At 39.7% G+C, this 15960-nt stretch overlaps 1 protein-coding gene across 1 annotated transcript in view; it reads right to left on the reverse strand.

The window, feature by feature from the left end:
- The window catches only part of LOC137291803 (transient receptor potential cation channel subfamily A member 1-like), a 33567-nt gene extending 25031 nt beyond the window's left edge, over nucleotides 1–8536 (reverse strand). The window contains exon 1 of the mRNA XM_067823334.1: nucleotides 8476–8536. Within this exon, the coding sequence (XP_067679435.1) occupies nucleotides 8476–8484 (9 nt within the window). The 5' untranslated portion in view covers nucleotides 8485–8536. The remainder of the gene's footprint in view (nucleotides 1–8475) is intronic.
- Nucleotides 8537–15960: the final 7424 nt, after the last annotated feature.

A 15960-nucleotide genomic window follows, 5' to 3' on the forward strand; every position in this document is an offset into this window, starting at 1 on the left:
ATACATGCCGTACAATGTTCGTACATCACCATAAGCATAAGGCACATACAGAACGTACGTGTTGGATTCGCACTCTGGAGAGATAGTACATCTATGTAGACACATTAGTAAGGTGAAGGTACTGTTAGGGGTAGGACCCTGTAAACATTGCTGCCATACCGTGACTTAAAACAGTTTGTTTTAAATTCGTACACATATTTAAAAAACCCATCGACGAAGGACAGTAAAACTAGTCATCAGAGGGACACGAATCCAAACTAGTATTTATCTCTAAAATAGGATTTCAAATTAGGACAATACAATATAAAGAAACGCTGAAAAGTGGCAACAACTGAAACTCCCTATTAAGATTTAAAATAGGAAGGGATAATCATGTAACACCTACTTTGGCACTTTGGCAAGGGACTCTTATATGTACCAGCTTAAAACCCCTAGACTTAGTAATGTTAAATCATAATATATTGGTAATAATAAATCATATTATCCTGTGACAATTATACTTATGAAATCATATGCTCACATGCAGAAATGGCACCAAGGTAAGACATAAAGAACCTTTAGATCGTACGTTTTGGGTAGGCAATATGATACGTTTAAACACACATGAGAACAGCGTTTGAACCCTGTTATGATGGACTTGAGACTTTGGAACCCTGTTGACATAAGAAAAGATGCAAAATAACATGCTATCGAGGGAAACTGCTTGTTAGGTAAGCACATGGGTATGAAAACATAGCATGCACCGACGACAGAAATTACCATCGGAAATGGCAATCTGGTAAGATGGAACATTTGGCAACTTCGTTGGCACCCAGGTACGATAAACACATAAGGGCACCTATGGAAATTTCGTTCAGACTCGGCGTCCTGTTAAGATAAACAAATATGGCCTCCTACAGAAAGTACATGTAGAAATACCTTGGCACAATAAACACATACGGGCACCTATGAAATTACTTGAAGAATCAGTCTCCTGTTAAGATAAACGAATGTGGTCACCTACAGAACGTACCGTGTAGATTCGGTATCCTTTTACAATAAGTACATACGGTCACTTAAAGAAAGTACCTGTAGACTCAATAAACTTGTGAAAAAAAACCCGAGCAGGGTCACCTTCAGAAATTAACTGTAGAATGAGTAGCCTGGTAAGATAATCGCATACGACCACCTACAGTAATTTGGTGTGAAGTTTGTATCCTGGCACGACATGGTCTGTCATTACCCGACCATGGTAAACGCATGCGGTTAACTATAGAGATCACTTGTGGAACTAATGCCATTGTAAAGAATAAGTTTTCCTATAGAAAGTACTTGCAGAGTCCTCACACTAAACGCATATGGGCACCTACAATAATTGTAGCGCCACTCTCGAAAATATGAACCATACTGGTCATTCAATGAAATACACGAACGAAATGAAGAGATTTATGATACACTTACTTCAAAAGTTGTTATTGTGCCGAGGGATGTTTGACTCCCAAATTGAGAGCTATTGTCCTTCCCATCGACAACCAGACCATGCCCCGTGGCCATGATATAGCTTGGTCTCCTACACTGACCGCACTTCGGTTCCGGAGGCGGTAAGGACTCCATGGGGTGGGGACTGACATCTGACATTCGCTGTTCTAATCCTAACCATCTTCTACCACTTTTTAATAATTCAGCTGTAAACGGCATGATGTCAAGATCACAACCTGCCCAAAGTTGAAGTCGCGCAGCACACTGTCCCCTGAATGATAGTCGCGATACTGTTTTGTGTTACACAGATGATAAGGCAGATCACGTATAAATCAGAAGTTCAAAGCGGAGTGATAACTCCTTGCAACGAAGCGATGTCTGATGATATGTCACCACTTTGATCAGTTTCAGCTGAATGCTTCGAAATCCAAAAAAAATGTTTACGTCATTATCCCTGGTTCTACCTCAGGCGCACCCTCCGTTAAAACGATTGTGTCACCATGCAAACACATCGGTATTGGTTGTATAAGTCATGTGATCAAACGAATAGCTAAATAACGTGAAATCGATATTCCGCACCAATCCACTAATACAAATCAATGTTCTAGATCATACGGTGACGAAAACTTGTCGATTAATGTCGATTAATTACATACATTGTCGCTATTTACTCACAGGAACGGCACACAATAAATACAAAATAGTTAATAACTGCTGTTTGACAAGTTGTTTGATGTGAGTCTCCGACAGCGCAAACGCGTGCGCTAATGCACCACTGATTCTGTTAACCCGTACTTGTCCATCGTGATTGCTGGCGATGATATCTATTTAGATTATCAACATCTGTCTGGCCATTTGCTTAATTAATAGACTACATTCACGAGACGTTGGAGGGACGTTATATTGTATAGGGATAATATATAGATTCTAGAAAACAGAAAATCATTAAACCAATAAGACAAGTACTTTATTGGGTTTCAGTCTCTCGGTACACATTAATTGTTTGATTGCGTGGTCAGTCCATTGCTTGTGTAAACTCCATCGGTTTCACCAAATATTAAAGGCCTACATACGAGCGTATTCGCCATACGTTTTAGAGGCTACTCAGACCACGATAAACAAAACGTGCTCAATTGTTAGGTTTCGTACAAACATTTCCACTGAAAATTAACGGAATGGTTTTAACACCAATGCCTATTTGCCACAGTTAGTATTGGTGTCTCCCAATGAGGAAAATGTAGAGAGAACTAAATTATCCTCATTCGATTTCCCCCAATATGACAGGCCTACATAGGAACGTATTCACCAAGCTAAACAAAATGTACAAATTTCTAATATTGTACAATGTTTCCACTGAAAACGGAATAGTCTTAAAAGATTTATCCTTTGACCTAATACATAATAATATAACGAGAAAATAAGTCTCATTCGATTTCACCAAATATTACACGCCTACCAAAGAGCGTATTCACCATCCTTGTAAAACACAACGCAGGCCACGATAAACAAAACTACAGTTGTTAATCTTGTACAAAAGTTTCCACTGAAAATTCACGGAATAGGTGTAACACATTTACCCGTTTGTCTCAGTTAGTCTAGATGTTTCCTAATGATGAAAATAAAGACAAAACTCAATAAGTACATGGGTCTGATTACCAACACGCGTTGTGAATTTATTTGTCACTTCACAATGCTACACTAGAAGTGTACTCAGGTATGCGAATACCGCTCATTATTCTCATAGGCTTCAGTGGTTAAAAAACATCGGGACTAAATAATTGACACCAGAGCCTTAACACGTAGACAACCCTGTTAATTAAACAATGCGTACAACGCCGTGGTTTTATAAAAATATCCAAAGAACCCAACTAATATTTCACACAAGTTACAAGCCTAGAGGTTTGATGATGCTGTCTAATAATACCTTTAAAAACGAAACGGATGTGTGATTCGTGTTAGCTCGTCACGCCGACGACTTGAGTTCGATCGCTCGTGTATGTGAAACCAAACCTTGTATTCTCCTTTATGATATTTATTGCTCCAGTATTGCTCTCTCCTTGACGGAAAACAAATGAATACAACGCATAGGAAACGGATCATGAGAGAGAAGTATTCTCCTCAGACACAGACAGGCGTCTTATCAGTTTCTCAGAATGGAATGACAATAGAATTACCGAGGACCTTGATAGGATTCGAACACAGCACTTTGCCTTGCCCACATGACCAAAGAGGTTAATCCTCATTAGCAGTCTGACAGGATGTTATATGGGGAGTGACTCCACGCCCTGCTTTCCGGTGACAGCAACACGTTCTCTAGTCATATCGTCATAGAAAGAGGTGTTTGACTCATCAATATGGTATTCCAGATTTAAATTCACGATCATGTTGAAAACATTTATCACTTATTGTCATTGCAATAATAACTCGAATATCGCTTCATCATTTCCTCACTGTGGCCAAAGTGGTAATATTTTGCAAGTCGATAGGTAATTGTTATTTTGCGTATCCTAGGAGACGGTGTTCTTGTAAAAGCAATTAAGAACTAGATAACATCACTGGGATACTGTAACATATCCGATGAGTGAGTGAGTTAATATTTAAGGTCACATCGGCAATATTGCAGCCATGTCGTGACGAGAACGATTAATCATAAAAATACAAATGAACTAATACCACATACACTGTAAAAACCTGTCAACGAAGGACAGTACAACTAACTAGAATATCACAGAATAGAATGTAAAACTAGTGATTAGACCTAAAACAATGTATCTATAGTGGACAGTACAATATTAAAATGAGTTATATGTTGCCAACAACTGAAGGTAGATCACTATACTAAGGACAATGGGAACTTACAGTGCATTTGCTTCCTGCATGGACCCTAGTTGTATTGACATCATCCCTTCAGCCGTTAGCAATTTAGACAAATCTAGTCAAAGAACACTTATTCTACCATTAAAAACCTGGAAAACTTAGATTTACACGAAAAGTTTTGGGACTTAAGTATCCGATAATGAGATTTATGCACTAGCTTGCAAAGTCTATGACGTCCATGTGATCCATACCATTCACCAAACCACAGTCGTGTAAAGATGTTTTTATAATCCAGCCAAGAAAGTAGAAAGGTAATATCACAGAAGATGTAAAATAGAATCGCAAATGCCTTGTTATTATGCACCCGATATACATCCATGTTCCTAGTTCATGTCGTTTGACATTTGAAATGACTTACTGCACAGCGTACAACAGCTGGTAAGGTGACGCTACTTGAGATGTCAGACCAGTGATGGATTTTACCATGAAGGTTCGCCTAGAACTATCGGCCAGATTCTTTTCTGTTAAAGAGGCACTGTCTTGGACACGATAAATCAACAATAATTGTTAAGGTTAAAAATCTTACTCTTGTCTCGATAAAAATCAAAAGTGCATGACAATATGTTCATTATATCTTCTTTTGACATTCCATACTTCAAAAAATTTGACTCTCATGATAAACAGTGCGTATGGCGCATTAACTGTCATCTACCACGAGCTCCCAACAGAATAATTGTTTGTTGTTCAATGCCCTACTTGCTGCAACGCAATGTTCGAGCTATACGGAGTGTGTGTGAAATAAGCGACACTGGACCAGACAATCCAGTGATCAACAGGATGAGCCATTATCTACTCAGTCTGGATACGGTGACATATGTTTGCAAGTCTGGCCACTCGATTCCACCAGTCGCCTATTAAGAACAATTCTAACCTGGATTTTCATGATTGTGCTCTTGGATTAACATATAACTTTAACATATAACACCGTTGCAGAGTTTACCCTCCACAATATTTCAAGAGTTAAGTTTTGCCATTTTCCCCTAGCGGTTCAACGATCCTTCTTGATCCAACACCATTATTCACCATCAGCATTTCACCGTCGTGTTATTGACGACACGCGTTCAGGTTCTGTCTACCGTTTTCAATTTTATAGCCATTGTATTCTACAAAAAGAACCACCAACAGTGCCACAGGAGAACGGTTTCCTGGATATGACGATAATTACTACTTTACAAGAAATATGTTCTTTTGTACAAATACTTGGTGACATTAACAAATTTCGGTTGAAAACAAGTATGAACCACAACTCAAGCACCATGCATATGTAGACAGAAAAAACAAGCTCCATCACACTGATCTTTCTGGAGCAGGGCGGTGGGGTAGCTCAGTGGTTATAGCGTTCGCTCGTCACGCCGAAGATCCGAGTTCGATTCCTCACATGGGTACAATGTGTGAAGCCCATTTTCTAGTGTCCCCCGCCGTGGTATTGCTGGAATAATGTTAAACGCGGCGTAAAACTAAACCCACTCACTCACTCACGCACTTTCTGGAGCAAATACAACACGTTGAAATAAATGAGAAATTCAAACAAGATCAGTTACCTCGATAGCTAATGGTATAGTATGATTCGAAAAACACATCGACACAAATACAAACTACGGAATTGTAGGCAGGTGCTTGTATTATAATAAAGTACCATAGCTGACAGTCACACGGGTCCCTCTCTGTCACATTGGCACAAACGTGCACAGGCACACGTGTACATGTGTTTATTCGCGTTGGACAATGGTTCTAAACACTTGATGTATATTTGTGGTGTTTTAGAACAACTATTCTGACTGTATAATGCGATAATATTTGTACAAGTACATTAAAGTGATGAATCTAAAGCTAACATAATGGTCCCTCTGTGTGATGGTAGATTTATTTAACGAGAGACATATTAGTGCCGACCATGGAAACTCGTCACGTGAACCGGCCACGCCTGTTCAATCAACCGACACAACATTGTTCGTTTCATTTGTCACTACTTTGCTTACATATTTTACCTTAATGTATAGCATCAAATACAATAATAACAAATTGCGAAGTAACTTTAGACGGTCAAAATATAGTGGGATAAGTACACGACCTTATTTCAGATTAAAAAAACCCCAACATTCCGATCGCAAAAACACACTCCAACAACAACGTTTACAGAAGCAACGCATATCTGTTCTCTCTTTCATAACATTTATGTGAAGCGGTCCCAGAGATGAGCTAATGTATGCATCACAATTCATTTATTTCAGAGCAGTATCACATTGAGCCTTACGTCGAGATGTACATATCAAGTCGCCCTGATTCGTGCTTACTTTTTCGTTAAAACTATGATCACTGAGAGTGAGACGACGACCTTTAATAGGTCGCTGTAATATCACGATGGACGTTTTGACAGGACAGTTCAGGCTAGTCGTTGTAATGACACAGTATATCGGTTGAACTGTTCACAGTGCTTGTTCCATTATTTTATCGAGAAAGGGAATGAAAATTTCAATGAACAAAAAATGTTAAACAGACTCTACCTTTAGAGCGCATTCATCCACATCCATTGTGAGGCTATTATTGTATACCGTACGTCTCCGACCTTGCCCCTTCCTGCTAGCTGTATAGCCACAGGTCATGAGTAATGTTCAACTTACTTGTAAAGAAACATAAATAAGTTTATGGGTGCCTCAACGACTTTGTGTATGCAGGTTTGTCATGAATCTATTGACACCAAAGGGGTGTCTATCTTAGGGATATCGCTATCGCATGTTGTGAAATTCTCTCCACATTTGCCCAGAAGTGTTAATCTGAAGCATGAAATTTTGCTTGTCATCATGAGGCCAGAACGTTCGAGTAGGAACGCAGTAAGGTTGAATAACGGTGAGTGTGAATGTCACAGCATTGTTAACTTAAAATAGAACTTGATTGTTGCGTTGTGGGATTTGAATGAGATTAAAAACTGGAGCGTGTGAGCGGGGGCTTGAATGAAATAGCGTGGATACAGGATGGGGAATGACTCGACAAACTGTGTGTTGGATGTAAGAGTCTGACCGAGGTTCGGACTGTGTTGATTCACCCTCTTGACTTCAAGGAGAGTTACACAGAAGTGTCCATAGTAGATTGGGACAGTTTAAGTATATTTCGAAACGCTATGAGTGGATGGGTTTATTCTCTATACTGAGGGTCAGACCGACCGTGGAGGAGGTGAGTGTGTTCACGTTACACCATACACCTCTCTCTACAACAGTAGTGTCGTCCTGTTAAAGATAACACGCCTGGTCGTAATGACATGACTAAGGGACGCCTCGCAAAGGTTTAGTCTGTGGTGATCATGCATGACCCATTCAGGTATTCAATTCCTCGGGGTCAATACAGATATTTTGCTAGCGAGTAATCCTTCACACATCAACGAACACACTACACACAGCCTTACAAGAACACATGTAGAAAGATGGCATGCAATTTCGTAGAGCTGTTTGTACGACTTAACCTATATCCTAAGACATAGAGGAATGCTTCTATCCTGTACGAAGGTCGACTGTTACAGGCGCCACTATACCTGAGGGTGACGGGAGGAGGTAGGGTGACGAACTGGGATAGAATGACGAAAGTGGCGTGGGGGATAGAAGAGCGAGTTATGACGAGATAGAGGAATGTTTCAAGTTTAACTGATGAATGTTATTGAACATATTTTGAATAATACCTAGGGCTGATGGTGGAGGGGTGGTGTAGTGTAGAGGTGAGGTGGCGGTAGGGTGGTAGTGGTGGTTGATGGGGGAGGGGATATAAAGAGGCTGGTACTGGTGTTGATTACACACCGATATGAGAGAACCTTCCAGCCATGTCTATGAGCCGAAGGGTTACTGACGATTTGTCGCCAACCTATTCAGAAAGGGTATGTGGCGTAAAATGCATACTATTACCCTATCAACACACAACAGCAATGTATATAATAAATTCTTTCTGATCTTAACTTTATGTTAAGCCGTGCATGAATGCACGACATATAATCAAATGACAAGTGAAAAGTATTTTCAGCTTATATTAGCTCTAAGGTCGCCAGTGTCGGCGGTGTTTACCTGTACCCATTGAATGTCAGCGAAACGTGTCTTTCGTCAACATCTTTTATCGGCAGTACAATCTATCTGAACAAATACATATAGCACACTCTACCTTCAACATCCGGAATGGACTCTCATCAACGAGGCAGAAGTCTCTGTCCACTGTAGTGCTCTGGGATATGTTTCGTATACGGGACAAAGGTATCTTTCCGTTCCACACCCTTTCCTTGCCCCGGTCTTTCGTGGGGACGCTTATATAGGAAATACTTCCACGTTGACTGGACTGTGACTGGATATGGCTCCCGAAAGACTTTCTGCGAAGTGATTTGAGCATGGTGCTCTCTTGATCCTCGTTGACCGATTGATACACTGACTATGATTAAGCTGAACTGACGAGGGGGTTGTCAACACGGTGTTGAACGCAGACGTTTTAACATGCACTTCCGTTCAGTGACGACAGCTCCCGTAGGAGAACTACCTCAACCGTTTGTAATGCCTCTAATTGCTACGGCTGTCCAACATGCAGATGGAGTGTTCTACAACTAATCGTATGTTGTTGATGCCAAGTGCTGAGCCTATTAAGCCAGGCCGATCAATCGGAAATATTTGTTTAGTAATCGTCTACCTGACACAGAAATCGGCGGGTCCTGATAGAGAGACCAGTGAATACAGAATCATGCTTTTACCCCATAAATACCCACGGGTTTGGTTACACATACTGCAGGGGACTTTAACTAATGCAGGAAGAGGTCAAACGGATGAGGATGTCGATTTACGATGGGCACTCACAATCTTATCTTCAGTCCACACAGATTGTGTCAGTGACATTTTGAGGCGCATGCACACGACTGAATATATCACATGACTTAAAACCATTTAACATCGAATCTATTTGTATAGTTGTGACAAGTACGAGGAAAGTAGAACCTTTGAGAAATATCTGGAAAGCACGCAAAATGCAAAGGTTATGTTATTTAACCAGGGTAGGGAAATACCAAGTCTATTTATCACATTTTAACAGATTAAATTATACAGTGCCGATCCAAATCATAAATGCATAGATTAACAAAACGTAATCGAATCTCTTAATAAATAGACCTTACGTATTTTCCTCTGATTTCCAAAGCTCTATCTTTGTAACAAAAAGAGTACATGAGTGAAAATTGTTTTATGCCGCTTTTAGCAATATTCCAGCAATATCATCATTATTTTGTAGCGATAAAACACATGCTTATGATAATATAGTGTGAACCATGCAACGGACTTTATTTCCAAAAAAAAATTTCATGATTCTGGAAATGACTTTGTGACTTGTATTTCTTCATTCAAAGTGGTCGAAACATACCGTTAACATTCCATCTAATCTCTCCTATGCATGGACAGGCATAAACCCCATGTAAACAAGCACTGTAAATATATCACTGCCATGAGCATTGCGTTCATTGTTCAGTAAAGGTTATATGTCAGGTATTTGCATGTGAAAAAACATGGCTGTCCTGAGACTTAAGTTGGTGTTACAGTCGCCGTCATTTTATCAAGAACAGTGTAATTATTTCAAGCCCCCTCTCAGTGACACCTGACAGAGTTGATTGTGACGCTGTGTACACACTGATAGCGTGACTAATACCGTTGTGTAGGCATGATGAAAGCGATTTCAACTATGATGTGAAATCCATCCAGAAGCCTCTCTATTGTACAAGTCACCACGCGGGGGCATGACTGGCGATAACTGATTCTACTTTGTTGACGATGACGTGCAATTAGTGAAAGATATATAGAAACTGACAGACTGCCTTGTATGTTTTATACATGTCTGTGTCTATCTCTAGAACTACGTATGGTTTTTTCTTGTCCTCTCCTACAGAAATTCTGAATGTACCTTTCGGTTCATGTTCTAAATATGTCGGTGTCAGATCATGTATGTTTGTTGTGTTTTGTCTCTTATGGTAATCCAGTATGTACCTTTCTGGCTGTGTTCTAAATGTCTCTGTGCGTCTTTCTCTAGGATCATGTATGGTTGTGTTGGTTCTCTCTTACGGCCATCCTGAATATAACTTTCGGTCTGTGTTCTAAATATGTCTGTGTGTGCCTCTCTTTAGCACCATGGGTTCGTGCTGGTTCTATCCTGCTGAATGTAACTTTCGGTCTGTTTTCTATATCTGTCTGTTTGTCTGTCTGTATGTATGTAGGACCGAGAATGTTGGTGCTGGTACTCTCCTACCAAAATATTGAATTAAACTTTCGACTGTGTTTTGAATGTCTGTGTGCGTCTTTTTCTAGGACCATGTATGTGTGTGCAGGTTCTTTCTTATGGTAATCCAGAATGTAACTTTCGGTCTGTGTTCTATATATGTTTGTGTCTCTCCCTATGACTATGAGTGTCGGAGCTGGTTCTCTCCTTTCTTAATCCTGAAGGTACCATCCTATCTTTCCTCTGAATCTGTCTGGGAAGGAATGTGCATTTCTGGACCTTTTCTACCCTACATGGATACTAAATAGAACGTTTTCTCTGTGTTGTACTTATACACATCTATCTGTCTTTTGGACAATGTTTGTATGGCTTGTTCTCCCTACCTTAACACCAAACATATCCTTCTGTATATACCCCAGCATGTGTCTCTGTATATGGCAGTTATTACTTCTCAGAAATCTCACGCAAAACAATTCACTGAGAAACCAACAAACAAGAAAGACAATTAATACCATTAACAATAGTATGCTATCAACAAGGTTTACAGATCGATGGAAATTACTTTAATTATAGTAATGAATGTAGTATTCATAAATATAAGTGCAGTCCCTGTGGGAGAGCAATAAAGTCATAGATAATGATATTCACCCAGCAGCAACAGTACTGGACCTATCATGGGTTCCCACTGTTGAAAACAATTATCTTAGAACAAAAGTTGTTTTTGATGTACCGTGACATGATGGACCTTAAACCTAACCTTGGCCTGTCCCTTCGCATAGTGTGAATACCTTCTAGAAGATCCTATGTCTCATTGTCTATAAGTGTTCTGGAAGATTCACCTAACCCTGGCCTGCCCCTTCACATAGTGTGAATACCTTCTAGAATGCTCCTATGTCTCATTGTCTACAGGTGTTCTGGAAGATTCACCTAACCCTGGCCTGCCCCTTCAGATAGTGTGAATACCTTCTAGAATGCTCCTTTGTCTCAATGTCTATGGGTGTTCTGGAACATTCTAGAATACAGTGGACTCTAAAGTTATCTAAGTATAGCGACATCCGAACACAAGGTTTCGTGGAATAGTGGTTCCCTACAACTAATCGATGTTCAAACATAGGGTTATTGCCTTTAACTGAATCAAACTCACTGTTATACAATGCAAGTATACCTGCCATATAACAATGTAGTTTTGCGATGGTTCGTTTATGCCGTACTACCAAATGTAACTGAACGTATGTAATATCCGTCAGTCTGTCACGTGTGATGTTAGTGATTTAATACATTCATAATAAAACTAATTGTCTGACTGCGTCTGTTTATCCATCTGTCCGCGTATGTCAGTGGCAGTCTTTAATATATTCGTGCAAAATACAAATGTCTACAGTATTACTGTTTCTGTCTGTTACTGACATAGATATAATATATCCAATGTTCTTTACGCAATGATTCTTAATACTACTGTAAAGAAAATGTATCAAGGTTTTAATTTAATTCTAATTTATTCGATAGGACAATCAGGGTCAAAACTATTTCAGGTACTATTTTCAGGTTAGTTTGAAGAAGTAACAAACGCAAATATTCTTGAGAAGAACCACATGAACACATATTTAATACATCATGAGGACGCACAAATGTGTCAACAACCCCGAATTAGACACATTGTTATTAACACATGTATCAAGTCCTTTTCAATATACACCCGACCTATTTTCTGCTTAAAATAAAATATTCCGTTCATATTCTTCTTCACTCCCTCTTTGCAATTCTCGAGGCACAGAGTCCCACTTTTTCTTGATAAGCAATTCCGGTTACTAAAGACGTTAATGCCATTAAACCAATGATTTGGATGGTCTGTTTTTTCATCATTCATCATGAAATACCACTGTATTTATTTGTCCATACCGTAAAGAAACATCCGTTTAAGTGTTTTTCGTATCTTCTCATCGGTATTTAACTGGGTACGGCCGTTACGAAGTAAATATAGATTAAAGGGAACAGGAAAAATTGAAATTTAAAAGAAGGTGATCCAGGCCCTTGTCCCCCATTTAACGCTCCCCAGACAAGGAATGGACTTGTACCAAGAAATGCTGTCTGGTCGCATCCATCAAAACCATTTCACAGAGTGAGAAGACTGACGGTGCCAGTCAAGCGACTGGGCAGTACCAGAAGTGAGACATCAAGTACAAAGGTTAACAGTTGGGTCCTCGGTATGCAAGAGTGACATTTCCTAAGTGAGGATCATATATATGCCATGTTTCGCATGAATCGTGCCGGTCACATTCGTATAAACGGGGACATGTAATACTCGAATATAAATATACGTGGAATACATATATCTGTGATAGTTTTGGTTTTGTCCAAAAACAGGTTTGTTGTGAATAGTCGTTAGCTGAGTATATCAGAACTCTTTTAGATTAGTATACCGTGATTTGTTCTGATTTAATTGTCCGATACTGATAATTGCAGGTAAACGGCCGGATGAAAGCAGTGTAAACTTGACAGTTCAGACATCAATCAACCCCATTGTGATGTATCCCACGTTTTGATACGACACTCACTGATAAGATACAGACATCTCACCACATGTGTTACCTATGTTATACAGCATGTTGTCACACCTTAGGCAAATGAGTTTTGTTCACCCAGTGCACAATAGGTAATACTATCCAGTTGGTTAAAGTCATGTGACTATTACATAGTGCGTAACATGCAGCTTGGGTTATCCGGGGCATCAGATTCCGATTACAGTGTCTAGTGAGCAACTAGTCAGATGGATACTCGGCACTATATAAATAAATTATTACTAACAGTATTAACATTACAAAACTCGCATACCCATTTCAACACACCGGCGTACGCCAATACAATCATCACCCATTGGCACTTATTACTCTTTGACACGCAGCATAGCAAACCTACCTTCAGCATTCGGAGAGGACTTTCAGTTATAAAACACACTTCTCCAACCACCGTCATTGCTGCCCCGCGGAGATAAGGGAACTGTTGGTGAGGGGAGCAATGATGAAAGAGAATTACAGGTTTACTGTCCCACACTTTCAGTCTCTGGTTTATTCTTCTCCCACACGTCTGTTCACCCTCTGAGTAATGACAACCTCTTCCCGTTCTTGCAACATTGAGCTATTGCCACAACCACAATCTTCCAGTATACGCTTGGGCTATCCGGTGTAACATATGGTTGTCAGCTTCTCCGATATTATCGATAAATAACGGTACAGACTAGGAATAGTTAGGGTATCGATCTGTGGTGCACTTATAATTGGATAAACACACTTAACCCATCACTCATACAGCAACGAACAATTTGAGCAATTTGGGTATCACTTCTGTTTAGCAGGTATGCATGCTCATGCCTCATTAAGCACAATCCGGTGGTCAGTATCAGCACTTGGAATCATTAATTGACCTGCCACACGCCGAGGTCACAGAATATCATAAATACTGACAGATACCTCGGACATGAATTGGTTTCCAGCAACGTATGATTGTCCCCATGATGCCAGTAAATGGATCGGAAGGTCAGACGCGATTGGTGGAGTCATTTCGTTCTAATAAACCCACCGACGTTAGTTATCGTTCAAAACATCGATCACTGGTTTGCATGTCCCAGATACGATTGCTAACACACGGAATTCATACGGATAACGTTCAAAGACCACTATTAACAGGTCACCTTCAGATAGCTGCAATATTGCTGAGTGTATTATAGTGAACACACAAAAGGCAAGGCTCCTTTTTAGATAGAGAGGGTACTGGTGGCCCAGTGATTCCTATTGTGAATCCTGAATATATATATAATTTTGAAATATATATATAAAATTTTGATAGTAACAAACAAACCCATTTTAACCGAAAAGGAGCCCCAGGGAGACCAGAGATTCAGAGGAAATCCAGACTTGCTATATTTAAGTCTTTAGCTCTGCAGGATAGGCTTGGCAGTAGGCAAAATAATGTGGTTAAGAGACTGTGAGACAGACTGTAATTCTATATATCTGGAGGTTCTACTGATCAACAAATATACAACTGCATCACACGTTGTGTCATAACCATTTATACGATACATCAAAACGCTCTAACACTGCATGCTTAAGTGCTGTCGAACAATGAAAGCTTTGTTTCGTTGTTTTGCAAAACGGGAATTTGTTGAATTATTAAATATACTTAATTTCAACAGTTTGAGTGTTGAAATGAAACACAGGTTCTAGCACGAACTGCCAGATTGTGAGAGTCGTTGGAAATTTTGGATTTGGAACAAGTATAATGAGACCCTCAAATGCAATTGGTGCCTTGCATGGGAGCGAGTGAGTTTAGTGTTACGCCGCTGTTGGAAATGTTCCAGCAGGGGACACCAGAAATGCGTTTCACACATTGCACCCACGTGGCGAAACGAACCCAGGGTCTACGGCGTGACGAGCGAACACTTATCCACTGCCCCTGTTCATGGGTGTAATAAGTATTACCTCTAAATTAATAATCGAGCGCAATAATTGCGATGACATGCCAAGTCCATGTTAAGAATGATAAACGAAAAGACGGCATCCATTGTTGTCGTCCTTAGACACACAGAGGGTACCATCAACCTTGGTCTGAAAACATTCCTGAAGAGACACCAGGGGAGTGGGTTGTTACGAGGAAACTCTGTGTTTCCAGATACAGAAACAAAATGCTTCAGGAAACAGTATGGATGTAGATCACCAACATAGGTGGCTAATGTATCTCTCTTCGTTACCGGTAGCATTTTATTGTCCTCTTTTGACCAATGTCTAACGCGGACACATCGCCAGGAACCCGATGGTTGTTTTTAAAAAACTTCTTTAAAAAGTATTTCATGCAATAGTGAAGGGTACAGAATAAAATTCAAAGGAAATAACTCTGTTCATCACATAATTTCGTCACATAATCGTAACTGTAAGTTTGTCTGGCCTTTGCGTTTTTATGTTTTAAACATCCATAACAACGGTTTGGTAATGTTAAAGTGATTTGTGTTATTGGAAACGACATGCAGGTATTGTACAGTAACCTTCACGACAGATACTGGGAGCAGACAAATGAATACAAAGCCAAACATTTCTAACAAGAAATAAACAAATGGATATATAAACTAGAAAATTAATTGAGTATCCACAGTACCCGAATGAGATTTCAAGGGAACGTAATGATCCTGTATTCTATCATTACCTGACAGTCGATGATCACACTTCATGTATTATTAGGTTCTCGGATCATATGCTTAATGAAGACTTTATCAACGGTCTTTGCGATGTTACTTGTCAGCATTCAACTGTGGAACTGTTTTGCTACCAAGACAGTTATCGATTAATCTATAAACATCGACATGATACGGTATATGTTTTTGAAATATATATTAACTTAATTAGACAAACTCGCACA

Source organism: Haliotis asinina, chromosome 7 (genome assembly GCF_037392515.1).
Source record: "Haliotis asinina isolate JCU_RB_2024 chromosome 7, JCU_Hal_asi_v2, whole genome shotgun sequence".
Lineage (NCBI taxonomy): Eukaryota > Metazoa > Mollusca > Gastropoda > Lepetellida > Haliotidae > Haliotis > Haliotis asinina.